Source organism: Labrus bergylta, chromosome 20 (genome assembly GCF_963930695.1).
Source record: "Labrus bergylta chromosome 20, fLabBer1.1, whole genome shotgun sequence".
NCBI lineage: Eukaryota > Metazoa > Chordata > Actinopteri > Labriformes > Labridae > Labrus > Labrus bergylta.
This window is the reverse complement of record NC_089214.1, coordinates 17,537,325-17,556,706: the sequence shown is the minus strand read 5'-3', so window position 1 is coordinate 17,556,706 and position 19,382 is coordinate 17,537,325. Positions and strand designations below refer to the sequence as shown.

Genomic DNA, 19,382 nt, shown 5'->3' with positions numbered 1-19,382 from the left:
AGCAGCATCAGAAAAGCCAGCTTCAAAGACAAATAAAAAGAGGCTCTGCTTTGGCTGCCCTTGAAGCTATTGTTGTTAGCGTCACACCCGGTACTGTTTAATGCGTTTTACTTGTTGGTAAGCAAACCCACAGCATGAATGTTTAAAGAATGATCTCGGCTCAGTGTGGGTGCACACTTAAGCCGGTCTATTGCAAAAACAAGAACGTTGAGTTGATGTGCTTTGATCAGGTTTGTTTACCTGCAGGAATTAGGTTGCAGCTATTACAGCCTATTAGACAACTGAAATCTTTTGGAGCAATCCCAAAACTCTTCATAGCTATTCGTAATTCAACCCTTTAGTTGTGTGAATAAAAGGGCTCACGTTGAAAAAAAGATGCAGAAAATCCCCTTGACTGTGATATTAACATAACTGTAATAAGATTTATTTTTCAACATGTTTGGTAGACATCACTATGATACAGAATACCTGGCTGGTCAAAGGTATCTACATGGAAATCGGTTTTGTTGCCAGAAACATGCAAAACACTTACAACACTTATAGCAAATCCACAAACATTTCTTACATAATTACAGAAAAGCCCCGCAAAAGATCATCCAGCGTCTGGGGAAAAGTGCGGTGTGCAAAGAGCAGCAAGAAGTTAAACTCAACTGCTGTTAAACAAACAAACAGACGTAGTTGCAAAAGAGGCCAGATGCCTTTTTTTGTCTTAACCACAGGCACTCCATAGTGTCGGCCTGAGGGTAAGAAGACTAAACTCTGTAAGACAAATAGAATATGAGGCGCAGGTCCCCTCTTAATCCTGATGAAATATCTGATTATAGTTAAACAGAGCGCTGCCAGATAGGGCAGATAAAATAATCCCTCCTGAAAGTTGACATGTTGCATCGTAATTTGTCAAATGTAAAAGTGATAGAGGTCCCAAATGTAACTTAGTTTACCTCTAAAGTTGGTGGTTATATAATAATTTTCACCTCACTATAGGCTACATACCTTTAGCACTTTAACTTGCAGATAATGACAGTGTGTAGAATAGAGATGCTTTTTGCGTCATGAAACGAGTATTTCTGTCTGTGTTCCTACAACAGGGTTAACCTCCACCTCAGCTATGCAGTCTCCGCCAGCATCGTCCAAACCCAAGAACAGCAGCCTGGCCATCTCCAAACCACAGGAAGGTCAGTTTGATGCTCTTATTTCCTCTGTGACCACCTTTAATGCTCCTTGTTTGTCTCTTACCAGTCTGCTCTATCCTCTGCTGACCCGTTATGTCAAACTGCTGTCACGTTGAGCTGTTCACTTCATTTAGCTGTGTCACTCAGAAGTGAGGGGCGCGGCTGCTCCATGTGGTCTAGACTTAAAGGTCTCATATTATACCCCATGTCAGAAAGTTTGAAGTCTCAGAGCTCCCCACAACATACCTGTGAAGGTTGTTTTTGCAAAAAAAATCCACTCTGATCCTGTATTTGATCATGCCTATAAACCCTTCTATTTCAGCTCTGTTTAGAACAGGCTGTTTCTGTGTCTGTACCTTTAAATGTAAATGAGCTGTGTCTGACCACGCCCCTCCCTGGAAGGGCTTGGGTGGCTCGGGCTTTCTCGTCACATGCCCTAATGTTTACAGAAGGCAGACTCAGAGGACAGAACAAACACCTACCTGTGGGAGTGTCACCCACCTGGGGGAGGGGTTACTGCCCTTTGTGATGTCATGAAGGGAAAATCCCCAGACAGCCTGTTTGAGATCACATTTTCTGAAAAGTGGAGCAGGCAAAAGACGGAGAGGATGGACTTTTTTAATATATGGGGGTTTATAGACAGACTAGAGACACATATCAGTGTTAGACAACCATGGTAAAGTTCATTTTGCATAACATGTGACCTTTTTAAAAAACAAAGAACAAAGTCTGTAACCAGTTATGTACTGTTATTCTTTTTCCACTAAGATGTCACCTTTACATTATGACTTCTAACTCCTACTCTGTTTGTTTATTGATGCTAAATTAATGAATTGTTTGTACTATTCTGGTTCAGATGTTGAGCACAGATGTGTAATGATCTTCTTTGCTTCTCTTTCAAAAGACATGGAGATGTGTGATTTCGAAGGTGTTTTTCCTTCCTTTCTCTCTCATTGTTGCACTGAATGCAATGTTCACCACCGTCACCAAACGACATACTTCATCATCGCTAATGTCGCTTGTGTTGCTGTGACTCTTCTATTAGCTTTAATGGCTAATAGAACATAAACCATTATATATTATCTAGCGGTACATAGTATGCATGTGTCTGCAGTGTGAAGAACTTGTATTTTGTAGCAGTGAAGTGTTTTCAAAATGTGTGTCAGTGATGATAAATGTGTTGATAGTTAAAATCATTGTGACTGTATGATTCTGCTCGTGATCACTCATTGTACAACTCACCAAGCAAACCTCAGAGTGCCTGCTTGCATCAGAGAGTGGACCTCAAATCAAACACAGAGTAAATGTATGGCTTTAACTGCTGTGTGTTTGGACCCTGTTGCAGAGATCAAGGCCATGCCAGACCTGAACCTGGAGTCCGACATGAAGCTGGATAAACTGGAGTCATTCCTTGGCAAGATCAACAGTAAAGGTCAGTGGTGTTTGGAATGCTGTCTGTAAGTCACTGAGTGTAGAATCAGGCCTCAAAACTGGAAACAGCATGAGAAACCCATCAGTTCCTCATGATAAACATATGATCAGTTTTAGATTCAGGCACATCATTAAATCTCGTACATTTGTGATAACTATCTGAGGCCTATATGGATGACTAACATGCAACTTCCATCCATTAGTGGTGCATGTTTAGAGGAAGATATTTCATACATTTTGTATTTTTTTTACTTAATTGACTTTTCCCAAGCGGCAACCTCCAGTACTGAAAAATGTGTCAATGCAGAAGTGCAAAATCATGCAGTTCACTTCCCCTCCCCCCTAGTCATAAAAATGTTCCATAACATCCTCTTCATCAAACTCTGGGAGGCCATTATTGCTGTTTGTAGGAAAGCTTTGGAACTGAAATGCAATGAGACTTCTCTCCAAATTGAAATGGAAGGAAACAAAGCCTGATGAGGACCTTGTAATTACAGGATAAAGACAACAATTGTGCTTTGTACAAATCAGAACTGCAACAAATGTGCAGCAACTTGTATCTTTAAAGTTTATGTGAAGTTGACATCATGAAATAGTGTGTTTTTGTCGCACAGTGCATGAACTGTTGAGTTAATGATTCTGACACAGCCTCGTCTTTTCTCGTCCAGTGTCTGGACTGCCGGAAGCAACCATCACAGTAACAGAGAAGAAAGTAAAGGAAGTGATGACCCTCGAAGATGAAACTTTCTCTAAGTTTTACCGACAAATTGATGAACTCCCCGTCACCACCAACAAGGTGGAGATAGACGACGACTTTGATGCCATCTTTGGTCCCCAGGTGCCAAAGTAAGCTCTTTGTGCCAGACAAAGAAATGAATGAATCATCTATGTAAGACTGTCTCGTCTTTCCTCTGTGGACCTAACCCACCTTCACCTCTTCCGTCTCTACAGGCTGACCTCAGAGATGGTGCAGCACAAGCGAGCAGTGCGCCCGGCACGTAACGTCCAGTCATCGAGGAACCCTCTAAAGATGCTAGCTGCCAGGGAGGACATCAGATACGAGTACACGGAGCAGAGGCTCAACATCGGCCTGCTGGAGAGCAAGAGGATGAAGGCTGAGAAGAGTAAGTGACCAAAACACTCAGGGATGCAACAAGTGATGGGCTCCTGTTTTGAAAATGAGTTTTTAAACTTGCTCAATTTAAAACTCATGGCAATGTTACAATAAATGATGAAAAGATAAAGCTGTATATTTTGATTCTTTTGAGTTTGGTTTACTTTGTATTGGCATCAATTAGTGTCTCATCTTTGCCACTAACATCAACATTTCATATGACCATGGGAAAAAGCAAGAGCTGGTATACATTAATTCGGGCATACAGCACATGCAATGACAAACATCTTTAAAATTTTATAAAAGACTAAATGCCTTCTTAGGACCTGTCTTTGTAATATCGGCAATCAGATGTTTTCACCTTTTGACAAAAGAAGTCTAAACATCACTGATAATATACACCACACATACTGTCTCTTCAAGCTGTAAAATAACCATGTTGAGCTACTTTAGGACTAACACGACCTACGGCGAGGGCTGGAGTCTGTTTTCTGTCATCGTCCTTAGTTTAGCTGCAGCTTGTTGTGAAAGTGAAATAACAGAATGCACATGTCAATGTCATGTTCCTCCCATAACTTGCACCATAACAACTCCCATAACAAACCCTTAAACTGTCTCCGGAGCTGTCTTGGGTTTTTTTAGCAGTCACATAGAGACCTTTAGTGTCATGCTTGAAAGGTTATTAACACTTGAGCTGTGTACACTGTTCAGTATGTGAGAGGGGGGGGGGGGCGGGGTGTAATACACAGATGAAATGCTGTGGTGATATCTGTCTCATGTTCCCTCTCTGTGCTCTGTTTTGTTCCCCTGCAGTGAGTAAAAACTCGGGGCTCTCGGATGTGGCTCTTGCCGGTCTGGCCAGCAAGGAGAACTTCAGCAACGTCAACCTGCGCAGCGTCAACATCTCCGAGCAGATGTCCAATAACAGCGCCGTGCCTTACAAGAAACTCATGCTCTTGCAGGTCAAAGGTAAGAGGAGTTAACTGGCTGCTGACTACTGGACATGCACCCATATAAGTTGTAATGTTATTTTTGTCAACATATTTTGATTCTACTGCACCATAATTCCAGGTATTCGTACAAATATTGGCCGGATTTCAAGCAGCTACTTTATTGAAAAGCTTGCACATAAACTCTTAATGAATAATGGGTTAATGAGCTGTTGGGTGGGATGCTAACAAGTATTAGTATTTTGGTAAAACTGCAGGCAGCCTCCTAGAATGGACAGGTTTGAGGATACAAGTTGACCAAACAACAGGAAACCAAACATCTCTCCACATTTTTTTAAACTTTTGAAAGTGACTTCTTTGTTTTGTAGAGACACAAAGCACACAGTAGATACAGAGCCGGTAAGACAGCGTCTCCACCAGCAGTTAGATTCAAACGGTTTTTGAGGATTGGAAAAAAGAAATACAGTAGCTGCTGTTCTAAACACAAAGCTTCAGAGGATGCTGCTTCAGAGGATATCTAAAACGGGAGAGAAGTCTATTTTGGTGTCTTTGCACCTCCTCCACACGTCTGTCGGTGACAGCTGTGGCTCTAAATCATTCTCCCCTGGTCACCGCGCACTATCCTGGGCTGATCCTCTCCTCCAAACCGCATGCAACATAATCCCAAGAAAATCCACAACACCGGGGGTACTGCTTTGTCCCAGCCTGACAGCACTGAGTGGAGCGGAGGTTTTACAAGAGCTTCTGCTGGGATCACCAAAAGACAATTTGTAATTTGAAACATTTATGATTTAATGTAGGCTGCGATCTATTCGGGCCATGTAACAACTAGGGGGGTTTTAAAGATGAAGGGATGAGCACCTGACATGGCAGACACACGTACAGACATGCACAGGGTCAAATGTTCTCCACTGACACATTGTTGACACAACACCCATAGCATGATAACCCAGGCGTGGTTGACAGTGATAATCAGAGCTGCCACTGATATGCCACCTGTTTTTGTCTGTGTGTGTTTTTTAATGCCCACATAACACCAGGTCGACGGCACGTCCAGACCAGACTAGTGGAGCCCAGAACGTCCTCACTGAACAGCGGTGATTGTTTCCTGCTCATTACGCCGCACCACTGCTTCGTTTGGACCGGAGAGTTCGCAAACGTCATCGAGAAGAACAAGGTCTGGATCATGAGAAGTTCATAATGACACGTAAACAAAGAACAAGCAGTTTTGATAGACTGGTGGAGTATGTAGCTTACAGCAATGTAGGTCGCACTTGAAGCTCAGGATGTAAACAAAGCCTGAGAGGAAGCAAACGTTGACACAGCACCGGAAGAAGTGTGTGTTGTTGGAAAGGAAAGGGTGGTGTGTGTGTTTGTCTGTGGGTTGTTGCAGGAAACAGAAACAAAACGAGGCTATTGTTCAAAGCCCAGATTGGTCTGATGACCTTTAATTAACTCACAGAGCGCTGACCCCTTTTGGATTGAAAAGGAAAACTCTATAATGCTATATAAAACTATATACTATAATGCCCACATTATATATTAGGGCTTTTTTGAGTTCAGTCCATTAAAAGTTGCAGACAATTCAATTTAAAAAATGCATGGATGTATCCTCATATATTTTTCAAGCCTGAACAGTATGCAGTATATCTTTGTTTACCTTTCTTTTTGACGCCCAGGACACCTGTGTTTTTGAAACACAAACTCTTACCGGTCTGTTTTCAGTATAAAAATGAACATTCTTTTCTGACTTTCGTTCAGGCTGCAGAGTTAGCAAACTTTATCCAGAGCAAGAGAGATTTGGGTTGCCGTGCCAACTATGTCCAGGTCATCGAGGAGGCCGTCAACGCTCAAAGCCAAGCTGCAAAGGATTTCTGGAAGATCCTTGGAGGGCAGTCGAGCTTCCAGTGTAAGGATTGTGACCTGACATAAACCCAGCCTCCGGGAAACAGTCTGTTGAAACAAAAAGATGATACCCTTTTCCTTCTTCTTGTAGCTGCAGGAACTCCAGATGAAGACGAGTTGTACGAGGGAGCCATCGTGGAGACAAACTGTATTTACCGCCTGATGGATGACAAACTGGTCCCAGATGATGATTTCTGGGCCAAGATGCCCCGTTGTTCCCTGCTCAACCCCAAGGAGGTCAGACAACCGGAAATCTCTCAAAACGCTTGGAAAAATGTAACATTGTATTTAGCTGAATCTGCATGTTTTTACACAGGGATTTAAAGCCACTATGTGAAGGATTCTTAAATGTTTCCTTTGGTGTCACCCAGTGGTCACATAAAAAAAAGACTCTGGGAGACAGCACCGGTCTCCGGTTACTGCTGGGTTTTAAGAAAAACATCTGTGTTTCTGTGCAGGTTCTAGTGTTTGATTTTGGAAGTGAGATGTACATCTGGCATGGAAAGGAAGTGACGCTCGCACAGAGGAAGGTGGCCTTCCAGCTGGCCAAGCACCTGTGGAACGGCACCTTTGACTACACAAACTGTGACATCAACCCACTCGACCCTGGGGAGTGTAACCCACTCATACCCAAGTATGAAGACATAACATACAGTACACATGTTTTATGTCATGAGTAGTTCATTGGATTTCCATTTTGACATCGTTGTCTTTTTTTGTGGTGGCTTTGGCTAAGTGGTAGACTCTGATGTGTCCTTGGGCAAGACACTTTACACGAAGTTGCTCCCGCTGCTGCATCGACGCCGTATGAATGTGTATGAATGGGATTACTTACCCCTGATGAACACTTTACATAGCAGCCTCTGAATCAGTGTGTGAATGGGTAGGTGAGGTCTGTGGTAAAACGTGCTATAAGTAGTCAGAAGACCAGAAAGCGCTATTCAAGCTCAAGTCCATTTACCATTCCCCTTCACAAAATCATCACCGAACATTTTGTGTCTAGTATTTTGTTGCAGCTCAACCAAGGTTGAAGTTAAGCTAATGTAATGTCTCCTAATGCACACTTGGTAAAGAGATGTATAGTAAAGTAATGGAAGAGAAAGTGTTGACTTTCGAGATGTTGCACAAAACTGTTCAAAATGCCACATAAAGTGAACAATTGTTACATTATTGTCTGCATATAAAAGGCAGAATGACAGAGGAGAGGGGAGAACCTTGGCTTCCACATATAGATGCTAAGACGGCTGAAAGAGAAAGCATCTATTCCTGCTAACAGTTTAAATGATGTGCTTCTCTTCCAATGGTCTATATCCTCTTGATATCACTCATGAGGAGCTGAGTGCTTATATCTACACCAGTGTAGTGACGACATTCTAGTACCTGGAGCCCTGGTATCCTGTCATTGACGTAATGTATCCTCTCACCTGTAGAAAAGGTCAGGGCCGACCTGACTGGGCCGTGTTTGGCAGACTGACGCAACACAATGAAACCACTTTGTTCAAAGAGAAGTTCCTGGACTGGAGCGACTCCAGGAAAACACCCAGTCCTACAAGAAACTCCAACGATCAAGTCACTGATCAGAAGGTAACAAAAAGTTCTTCATGTACTGCATAGAGTGCACACTTTCACTCTCTTACATCACTCTTATTTCTCCTCTTTGTCTGGATCTCTCACAGGAGCAGTCCGCCTCTGAACAGCCACATGCGTTGGATGCCTCCCTGATGCTGCCCCTCCCTCAGGGGCCCATCTGCACCAAACTGGACGGGTTCAACGTGGGGCGGGGCTACGGCCTGGTGGAGGCAGAGGACTGGAGGAGCTATGAGATCAGCACCCTGGGGGTGGAGGTTTGGCACATCCTGGAGTTCGACTACAGCCGTCTGCCGCTGCAAAGCATCGGTCAGTTTCATGAGGGGGACACATACGTGATGAAGTGGAAGTACATGGTCAGCGCTGCAGGTAGGTATCCCCTGAAGAGAAATGTCATCAAACTTTTTTTAATTTGTGACACGTGTTTCCTTCTTTGATACAAATACATACTGTGTTTTAGTAGTTAATGAGAAAGAGTTAATCTTAATCTTGTTTTTTACAATAATCTAAAAGCGAGGAATAACATCACTTATTGTCTTAATGTGGGTAAAAAATATTCTTTCTACCAGTGCTCTCAGACTCGTTACCATTGACATGACTGTGAAAGCAGCCAAAAAAAAGTTGGGAACCACTGGATTATGACGTCAGTCCTCTGTATTTGCAGTCCTATCAATATGTAGCTATATCCTATTCCTTTAATGAGTCCATCAACACCTTCAACATTGCAGTCTCTGAGTTGAGTTCTTTGGTGCTCTGAGTTGAATGCATCTTCACCCTCTCATGAAGATGAATGATTAACAATGAGTACCTAAATTATTCAACCAGACCTGTAACCACTGGAAGCGTTTTCAGTAGACGGACTCCAGTGAGAGGAATACATAGTCTTGCATACCTCATACACACTACATAACCAATGCAGCCACTCACAGTCAGTAGTTACAGGTCATTCATATTCAACACCAAGCACACTATGACAACTTTTTCAATATGCAGCACTGTGTGAAGACAAGGTTGTTTGCACTCTACCCTTGTTGTCTGACCTGTTGTGCCTTGTGTTTGTGCTGATGCCTTTACACAAATAAAGCTCCTAAAGGATGAAGAGTGTTGCTTGGGATTCAAAAAGAATTTCAAAAGCAGTCATAAATGCAAAAAAATAAATAAATCCATGACCTTCTTATCTCCAGTTGGAAGGAGACAGAACCCAGAGCAGCAGAAGACAGCGGGGCCCGGGAAGGAGAAGTGCTGCTACTTCTTTTGGCAGGGCCGCAACTCCACCGTCAGCGAGAAAGGAACATCCGCACTGATGACAGTGGAGCTGGACGAGGAGCGGGGAGCACAGGTAATGTAAAGATTGTGTCAGAATGCTATGATATTTATCTGTCAGTCGGCGTGTTGCACGTACAGTATGGTCGTGTGAGCTTCACATCTTGTGTTTCCTTTCGTTTGTTTCCTCCAGGTTCAGGTCCTGCAGGGTAAAGAGCCTCCGTGTTTCCTGCAGTGCTTCAAAGGAGGGATGGTCGTCCACTCAGGGAGGAGGGAAGAGGAGGAGGAGAACTTGCAAAGTAAGCACAAATCACCGTCTTAAAAATAAAAGCGGTCTATCAGCACAAACACAGATAACGCAAACACACGATTTGTTCTCTAATGCTCATTTTCTGCACAGGCTAAATCAGCAAATTGTCTGTTAAAGGATTTTTGTTCCCTGAATCCCTCTTGAGTCCTGACAACTACAAAATATTTTCTGCAGCAGTCACACAAACCTGTCATCACCATCAGACATAATGAGTGAATCATTACTTTGGCAACTGTGTTGAGCTTAAAGAAAAGAATTGCTGATTAAGAATAGAAAACATATTGTGTGGTAAACAATAGAGCTAAACTCTTCACGACCTCAAATGACTGAGCTGTTGTTATTTAGGCTATATGTGGAAAAACGTCCCTCTTCTTTGTGTCTGAATTGCTTACTCTCATCATCCTCACCTCTCACTTCGTCTCTGTTCCCACTAGATGACTGGCGCCTGTATTGCGTGCGTGGAGAGGTGGAGGTGGAGGGCCACCTGCTGGAGGTGGCCTGTCACTGCAGCAGCCTGCGCTCCAGGGTCTCCATGGTGCTGCTGAGCGTCAGCCAGGCTCTCATCTACCTGTGGCACGGCTGCAAAACTCAGGCACACTCAAAGGAGGTGGCACGCACGGCCGCCAACAAAATCAAAGAGCAGTGAGTGGAAGATTATTTTTTTCGTTTTTTCAAGGGTCAAAAGAAAAATTCAAAGCAGAGGGATTTTTGTCCGGACAAATAAGCAAAGCAGCTCCTGAAAGCTTTCTGATGAATCTTGGAAAATGTCTCGCTTAGTTCTACTTTGTCTTTCACACGTCTTTAAGCACTGAGTCATGCATATGAGAGCTTGGACCATTACTCAGTGTGACTTGTTTGTTTGCAGTTGTCCTCTGGAAGCAGGCCTCCACAGCAGCAGCAAGGTTACCATCCGGGAATTTGACGAGGGAACGGAGCCCGCGGGATTCTGGGAACCACTTGGGAGGAGAGACCGGAAAGTGTATGACTGCATGCTGCAAGGTTAGGAAACCAAAGTCCATGTAACCTGAAGTCCGATGAAAGCTGTTTAATTAACGTTAAAAGGGCTGTGGGCCGTGTTACTAACTAGTGTCCTTTTGTGTTGTTTGATAGACCCGGGAAGATTTAACTTCACACCTCGTCTGTACCAGCTGAGCAGCAGCTCGGGGGAGTTTTCAGCTGTAGAGTTTCTTTATCCTGCCAGAGAACCCAAAAAGGTCAACTCCATGCCTTTCCTGCAGGAGGACCTCTATGCAGCTTCACAGCCAGGTACACAACTCCATCAGTCAGAGTCATTTATCAATATCAGCAACACTGAAATGAGTTTATACCAACCACAGACCTGCAACATGCACCGAAGCAGTCACTCCTAGTTATGGATAGTTCAGTAAAAGGGGCCTCATATGTCAACAGAGCTGTCAATCAACCTCCCTTTTTATAGCATCAAGTAACACACTGAATGTAAACTTCCCAGAAACAACACATAAATCAAGACCAGCTATAGTGGAAAAAATGTTTAAGAAAAAGGTATTTGACATGTATTAAGATTTTAACCCTTAAGCTTGATCTTTGTCCCAACTGTTAACATGGAAGAAGGAGGATATATGAACTATGCTGCAGCCAGTCAGTAGGGGGTGCTCCAAAGGTTTGGGTTTCACTTTTATGAGCTCTGTCATGTCATCAGGCTTCAACTGTCGACAACATCAAAGTTTAATGAAAACTTTTTGAGTGTAAGGTCGGCTTAGACCTAAAGTCAACTCCCGGTCATTAATGAAAAATAAATAAATGCTGAAGATGTCCTGTGTCTTCATCTTATCTCTAGCCCTGTTCCTGGTGGACAACCACCATGAAGTGTATCTGTGGCAGGGCTGGTGGCCTCAGGACAGTGAAAGCACCGGCTCGGCCAGGATGCGCTGGGACTCAGACAGGAAGTGTGCCATGGAGACTGTGCTGCAGTACTGTAGAGGTATGTCTATTCATTATTTGCATGTTAAAACACGAATCTAGTCGTCGCTGCTCTCAGTGGAGAACACTAAGATAACCCATGACATTTGATAAGGTTTGTTAGGGTTCAACAGTCTCGTTTCTGTTTTGTTTCCACAGAAAAGAACGAGAAGAAGCCTCCCAAAGCGTACCTGATCCACGCCGGTCTGGAGCCGCTCACCTTCACCAACATGTTCCCCAGCTGGGAGCACCGAGAGGACATCGCTGAGATCACGGAGAGGGTGTGTGCAGCTAATCACGTTAACTCATTACTTGCAGCCACATCATCTGATATGAACCAATATTACTGACACAGCTTGTCTGTAGCCATTAGTGAATACACTGTTTGGAAAAGCATGCACTCACTGAGCAAGAATAGGACTTCTTTTCTGGAAACAAAACAGACCAGTCCAGGTGTTAGCTTATCACCCCTTAGGGATTCTCCTTATCTAATTTGTTATATGCTATCTTACTCTCTAGCAGAGTCATTAGCTGACATTTTATGTTGTATATGTCCGTGTGTTGTCAGGAGGCAGAGGTGTGTAACCAGATTATCCTGGTCGAGGACGTGTTGGCCCGGCTGTGTAAGACCATGTACCCCCTGTCAGATCTTTTGGCCCGACCACTGCCAGAGGGAGTGGACCCTCTTCGCCTGGAGGTCTACCTGTCTGATGAGGACTTTGAGGTGAGCATCTGCAATGGAGTGCTGCACCTTCGAATGACAAAACTATTGCTTTAAAGAGATGGCTTACCAGTTAGGTATGGTCCTCCAAGCAGACGTGGATCGGGTTCAAGTCTGGCCTGTTGCTCCTTTCCTGCTTGCCATTTTCACTCTCTCTCTTTTCCCCTGGTTTTCTACTCTCTCCACTGTCCTGTCCAATAAAGGCGAAAAGCCCAAAAACAAAAAAAGGATACTCTCTGATTGTCACACAGTTAATTAGCCAGAATTAGAAGAACTAATGTCTGACATACTGTTTTATTCAGACTGAAGTCTTTTTCTCTCTTTCTTTTTTTTTTTTACTCACTTTGTCTGACAGAGTTGCCAAATCAGTCTCTGACTCTGATTTAATGTTGTGACAGTCAATTTTATGTTTCCACTTTCTTTCCAAAGTTTGTCTTTCATCATGTTTTACTTCCATCTTCTTGTCTTTTCCTAACTCAACTCTTTGATTCCTCCACCCTGCAGAGTGTAGGGGCTTATGGGAAGGTGAGTCCTCTGACTTGAGCATGGACGGTCTTGGACTTGTGCTCTGGTTGCACAGCATCCTCACTCCACTTTCTAACATAATCTGTTTTTCTCTATGCACTCTATCTAATCACTGATTTAATATCCTCTCTGATGAATCATCTTACACACAAAGCCCTCAACCGCCAGAGCCCCTCCTTACTGTTCCTCACTGATCTCCTTCCCGTAGCCTCCCATCTTCCAATGCCAACCTTTTTTCTCCACCACACAAAAGACTCAGCTTTATAAACAGGCTTTAATGTGTGATAGTGCTGTGTGTTCTTTTAATGTGTGGTTTATATGTTGTTACTTATGAGTGTGTGTATGTTGCTATGTTTGTTCTTACTTTGTTTTCTTCATCATTTTTACCAATGCACAGCGTCTGAGTTCTTGAAAAGTGCTTTACAAATGTATTATTATTATTATTATTATTATTATTATTATTATTATTATTATTATTATTATTATTATTATTATTATTATTATGTGTTCAGCATGTTGTTCACTCATAATCTCCAAGCTGATGTGGACACACGAGTTCACTTCAAACTTTACAGGAGGTGTGAACTGAAGAAAGAAGCACCGAGACAGCATGCTCGGAGACCGAGACAAGACCAAGACATTTAGGGATCGAGACCGAGTCAAGACTAAGACCAAGGCAGGGCGTGACCGAGACAAGACCAAGACCATAAGTCATTCACTGGGGCTGTAACCAGGGAATTGAAATCAAACTACAAATGAATTGAAGTTATTTATTCTTTTAGAAAAAGGCTAGCTTTCTTCGAATCAGAGTAATGACGGATGAAAGAAGCCTTTCATTGGTAGTCTTGACTGGTCTTGATTTAAAATCTGGAGTCCATCCAGTCCGAGACTGAGACCTCCAAAAAGTGGTCTTGAGACCGGTCTTGGGACCAAGCCGGATTTGAGTACTACAACACGTCTGTGTTGTGATTTTCACTGATGCATCACTTTTTTTCTGCCATCCCTCGCCGTGCCAGATTCAGGATTTATCGGTTTGAAGTTCTGAACAGTTTTTGGAATAGTTGATGATGTGATCGTGGCTACTTTAACCTGACTGTGTGAATGATCTCTCTCCCACAGAAAGCCCTGGAGATGAGCAGAGAGGAGTACGGGGGTTTGCCCGCCTGGAAGCAGGTGAAGTTGAAGAAAGCCAAAGGACTTTTCTAACAGAGAGCTGAACTGAAGAGACCAGGAAGGAGAGAAAAAAAAAAGCCACCAGGAGGTTGTTTTGTCTTCTCTTTTGTTTACGTCCAGAGCCTCAGGGGTGGCCTGTCCTGAGTTTGCTCTTTAGTGGAGGGATGAGGATGAAAAGGGGAGGAGTAAAGGAGGTGTGGAGAAGGTGATTGGTGAATGAGAGAGGTGCAGCAGCATGTTTGTGCAGCAGATTTCCTTTCCATCTGTTCTCGTGTTGGTATATTGGTTTTTATAAGTGGGAGATTAGTAGAAGCGGATGCACCTCTGAATGAAAGTGTTAATAGTTTGTCTGTACGGTCACACTCTTGTTAATGTTTGTACATATGTACCATACGCAGGACAGACAGCGCTGTCACATTGTCAGCCAATCTGTCAGAGTGGGAGAGCAGGCCGGTCAGCCTGTTGAACACACTCTACATCTATGCTTGTGCATTCAAATAATAATTTATATTTATATCAGATCCACATAGGAGTTCAAATAAGAAAAGCTCCCTGAATATTCACAGAGCTAGAAATGAATAAATCATGTGTAAATTCATGTGGAGGAGGTTGTGTGTCATACTTGGAGATAAACTGGACATCACAGACTTCCTCTCTCTCGCTGTACAGTTCACCGTTTGCCATTTACACATGTAATGATGCAGCTTCTTCTGAATGTAGTGTCGTTATTGTTTCAGATAGGAGAGGGGATGCTCTGTAAAAGGTCAAGATAGAGTTGTGATGAACTGTATGTGATTTTAAAAATCCTTCAGTGTATAGTGCCTTGCTTTGTGTACAGTTTATATAAAGATCCTAGTCTGCATTTTGAAGACTTTTTGTGATATAAAGAAATGTTAGAGAAATAAACCAGGAAAGTTGGATATCAGAATGTCTTTTTTTTTCTTTTGTTGGTGTCTTTATGAAACTATTCAATTCAAATAGAAAATGTACTTTTTGTAGATTCTATTTAAACAACCATTAAACAATGTATTACCCCCCTAAGCATTTCAAATGCACTCCTAATAAGCAGCTCAGCTCTGATTTAATAGATGGATAAAAAGATACAGTACATGGATAGGTACATAGATGGATAGATATATGGAAAGATGATACATTGATCGTGATCAATGGATACATAGGGACATGGATAGATACATGGATACAACATCTGATAAAAACAAGTATAGTTGCATTTACACAATTAACTGAGTGTCTACAGTCCAAGTATAAATATACATTAGCACAACTACCCCCCCCCCCCCCCAATATTTAAGCTATTTATGACAAAATTATCAATTATAAAAAATCTTAAATTTGAGAATTCTTTGTGGCCACAGTATCAACACTTACAGCCCACTAGAGGGCAGTATAATCCTGACTTCTTGATTCTGTGCTGGTGGGAACACAGATGAAGGGACAGGAATGTAAATCTGAGAGCAGAACTGATGATTGTAGCTTTACTCCTTTTTATCCCGCTCCAAGCTATGTGTCGTTTTACCACTTAGTCTTTGTTTTTGGGTTTTAAGTACAGGGGAATTTAACCTACAATGACATCTGTGTTTATCTTAGAATTAAAGAGAAGGAGGCTCACATGAGTGTATTTGTACAGTGACTTTTTCCAATATTTTCGTACATTCACCCTGTGATAATGCTACTTTTACTATAATCACATTTTAAATGTGAGTCTTTTAAAAGCATGAAATCATTTTAATATTTTACAATTGCTGCTTATCAGAAATTCTTTTATACAATCATTCATTTATTTTAGACAGTGTTGTATCACAACTTCACTTGTGTAGAATGAATAGCTCTTACATCATAGCTACACACGCCTGTTACAGTTTAGCTCCTTTACTTTGTGCATTCATGCATCACTCATGTTAAACATAGTTTTGTTTTTTATATTTATTTTGGGGATTTTTATTGAAGAGGACAGTGGATAGGGTTGGAAAGAGAGAGAGTGGGGAATGACGTGGGAAAAGAACTACAAGTCGGATTTGAACCCGGGCCTCCCACTTTGAGGACTACATCTTCTGTACACGGGGCACATGCACCAACCACTCGGCCACCGGCGCCGCCTCAACATGTTTTAACTACACAGCGGTGACATGGACATGCATTTTTATTAGTTCCTAAAAGACAAAAGTTTAGTGAGTCATTTGTGTATGAAGTTAACAACTAACAAACTTAAATAAGTTGCTCAGTCATTTAAGACAACCAAATGATCAACCTTCGTATATACTCAAGACATCGTTGAGGGGCGACCTTCGTTTACAATGATATCGAGACAGTTATGGAATACATTTACAGACATTGAGATGACATATAAGAACGATTGATCCATTAAAGGCCGTTAAAATCATAAAGCTGGAGGTTTATTCTGACTTCAAGTTAAAACAATTACAGGTAACATAAGATAAGATGTATAAAATTAAAGCCTTAAATGTACATAAATATTTAAAGACAAATGTAAACACTCTCAGGGACTTTGGAACATGAGGGCAGACCTATCTGTATGAATAAAAGTCAATGCATTGAGACTGCTCATCATACTGAGCTGGTCACTACAGTATTTCTTTCCTGCTGGTGTCTTATTAACCTTTCTGTCAGGGACGATGATCCCCACCTCTCTTCTAGGGTTCTATTTTTGTAGTGAAGGCCTCACATCCAGCCTACAGATGACAGCTTTAAAACTCTGTTAAAATCTCCATTACCTATGTGAAGTCACACACACACACACATACACAGGTGAAGGCTCCAATCAGCCGTCCAACCTGTCAAATATCACAGCCTCATTTTCCAGGCTGTCCTCCAACTTAGCACTCTCACACTCACACTCTCACACACACACACACACACACACACACACACACACACACACACACACACACATACACACACACACACAGGCTGAAAGCTCTCAGATGTTCTCAATATCAGTCGTTGGCCTGCACTGAGGAACAAGAGCAATTAGAGGGGAATTTCATGCAATCACAGTAGAACAATATACACAGCAGGTTTCTGTTCATCCAACTGTTGCTCAATGTTTTAACAGCCTCACTGACAGGCTGCCCCGAAACAGAAACAAGAGGAAGAAGAAGCTGCTGCCTGTTCCAAAAAGTGGTTGGCAAGCCTCCGCGTGGTTCTCGCTGTTTTTCATCTGCTCGCCCTCTCTCGCATGCTAAGTTGTTGGTTGCTGAGTCTGTGCCGGATTATTCTGTTACACATCGTCCTCTGAACTCCTCTGGCCTGCGAGGAGTTTGATGTGTGACACTGTGCGTATCCGCCCACCCTCTCCACCACACCCACTCAGTGCAACAAGCTGCAACCCCCCCCCCCCCCCCCCCATCTCCAGGAAGACAGTAGGATGTACAGTGCGTGTCTGTGGGCACACACACACACACACACACACACACACACACACACACACACACACACACACACACACACACACACACACACACACACACACACACACACACACTGTAAGGGGTGTGTAGAATCTCTGAGCCTGTTTTGACTCTGAGCCCAGTTTCTGTGTTGAGCTCCAGAAAGCTTTTCTTTTGATAGAATCCCTTTATACGATGCAGACACATGAATGCAAAACAACCCGACACACACACATTCACACCTGTATCATACTGTACTGTAGTACTCACAGAAGCTATGAATAGTAAATGGTGTAAAGACAAGAAGAGAAAAGTAAAGATAAATGACAAGATAACCAAAGAAGTGTTTGCGTAATCGAGTCCTAATATATAATACTAAAAAGTCAGCTTACAAAAAAGGTTTTGGTAGTTTAGTAGTATAAGCACTGATGTGTAAGTTTAACTGTAAGGACAAAAAAATCAGGTTTTCAAAGTGACTTGAAGACATATTTTCCTTTTGCCATCAATTTCCTTTAGGAGGTAAAATTATATCACTGGTAGCCTAGCAGTTAGTGCTCACGCCCCATGTACTGAGGCTCCTCGAGCAGGTGGCCCTGGTTCAAATCCGACTTGACGTCCCCCCCTCTCTCTCCCCGGTTTCTGACTCTATTGTCCTATCTCTGAAAAAAAGCCATAAAATCCATCTTTTTAAAAAAGTATTACTTGGTTAAAGTATTTAAAAATCACCTTGTCAACAGGTGTTGTCACAGTGAAACACACCTGCAATCAATTTTAATGGCTCCCAAGCACATTTAGTAAAACCGGTATCAATGAGAAATCCTTAATTTAAACTTCTCATACTTCTATGTAATGCTCTAAGATTTATTAGTCAGGCCAAATAATGTGCACAGGACATTTTCAAGTAAAATCATCGCGCAGGCCCACATGCACACATATAAACTACCTTAACGTGAGAAACAGTTTGCTTATGTTAATGCACTGCACTTACATTATAGTTTTATAATGCACCTTTTTAGTCTGCCATCCCCTCAACGTGTTTTAATCTACATGTCAAATTAACCCTTTCACACTCGTATTTATCCAACTGTTGGCAGCTGCAGTGAAAGGTGCCAACTTGCTCATCAGGATCTGATCTCATTGCAGGTAACTTTCCCGATGACACGTGAACATGCAGAATTCAGGAGCAGGGAATGAAACTGCTGCTCTTTTAAATAAGTAAAGACCCTTTCTACCCCCTGAGCCACTGCAGCCCCCCCCCTCCCCAAGAGATTTAAGGTCATGTTGTCCCAAAAAAAACTTTAACAAGATTGGAACTGCATTTTTTGGCTCTATAAAGCTTAAATAAAGGACCCTGATGACATCATCCAATCATTTCCAGTTGATGTCGTCAGTATTATCTTTTCAGACCTTATAAAGCAACCAGAGAGATTCAAATATAACTCTTTTAAAAGGTAAGTTTACAATCCAGTGTGGGATGCTGTTGATAAAGCATGATGCTGTCCAACATGGCTGTGCCCTACCTCCACCTCGCTCCCTGCATGTGGCCTTAGGAGACCCTATTAAGGGTTATTGCCTCCTACAACAGCACTCCCAGGGTCTCTGGGACATACAATCCCCTGCACTCAGATAACCATTCTTAGATCGTAAGGAAGCATAGTGTGTGTTCAGATAGTTATTAGGTTGCCTCCTGAGTGCCTCCCTTTGGAGGTTTTCTGGGCAAGTCAAACTGGGACCCTGAGGCAGGCCCAGAGCTGGCCAGAGGTATATTATATCTCATCTGGCCTGGGACCATTTGGGATCCCCTAGGAGGAGCTGGCAAACACTGTGGTGGAGAAGGACTTGGTTAGCCTTCTGTCACCGGG

The 19,382-nt window shown here is 42.6% G+C and overlaps 1 protein-coding gene across 16 annotated transcripts in view; it reads left to right on the top strand.

Annotated features, from left to right (window-relative positions):
• The window catches only part of svila (supervillin a), a 72,760-nt gene extending 57,748 nt beyond the window's left edge, over window positions 1-15,012 (top strand). For 15 of the 16 annotated variants that reach the window (XM_065948782.1, XM_065948783.1, XM_065948769.1 and 12 more), the window contains 21 exons: window positions 1,089-1,175; window positions 2,518-2,604; window positions 3,272-3,449; window positions 3,555-3,727; window positions 4,531-4,686; window positions 5,708-5,844; window positions 6,429-6,576; window positions 6,664-6,809; window positions 7,031-7,206; window positions 8,003-8,156; window positions 8,249-8,528; window positions 9,344-9,498; window positions 9,616-9,721; window positions 10,167-10,374; window positions 10,598-10,731; window positions 10,843-10,998; window positions 11,552-11,695; window positions 11,833-11,954; window positions 12,242-12,397; window positions 12,899-12,919; window positions 14,039-15,012. In XM_065948782.1, the coding sequence (XP_065804854.1) occupies window positions 1,089-1,175; window positions 2,518-2,604; window positions 3,272-3,449; window positions 3,555-3,727; window positions 4,531-4,686; window positions 5,708-5,844; window positions 6,429-6,576; window positions 6,664-6,809; window positions 7,031-7,206; window positions 8,003-8,156; window positions 8,249-8,528; window positions 9,344-9,498; window positions 9,616-9,721; window positions 10,167-10,374; window positions 10,598-10,731; window positions 10,843-10,998; window positions 11,552-11,695; window positions 11,833-11,954; window positions 12,242-12,397; window positions 12,899-12,919; window positions 14,039-14,125 (3,011 nt within the window). In that variant the 3' untranslated portion in view covers window positions 14,126-15,012. The remainder of the gene's footprint in view (window positions 1-1,088; window positions 1,176-2,517; window positions 2,605-3,271; window positions 3,450-3,554; window positions 3,728-4,530; window positions 4,687-5,707; window positions 5,845-6,428; window positions 6,577-6,663; window positions 6,810-7,030; window positions 7,207-8,002; window positions 8,157-8,248; window positions 8,529-9,343; window positions 9,499-9,615; window positions 9,722-10,166; window positions 10,375-10,597; window positions 10,732-10,842; window positions 10,999-11,551; window positions 11,696-11,832; window positions 11,955-12,241; window positions 12,398-12,898; window positions 12,920-14,038) is intronic. The other variant, XM_065948771.1, reaches the window with a different exon arrangement.
• The last annotated feature ends 4,370 nt before the right edge of the window (window positions 15,013-19,382 follow it).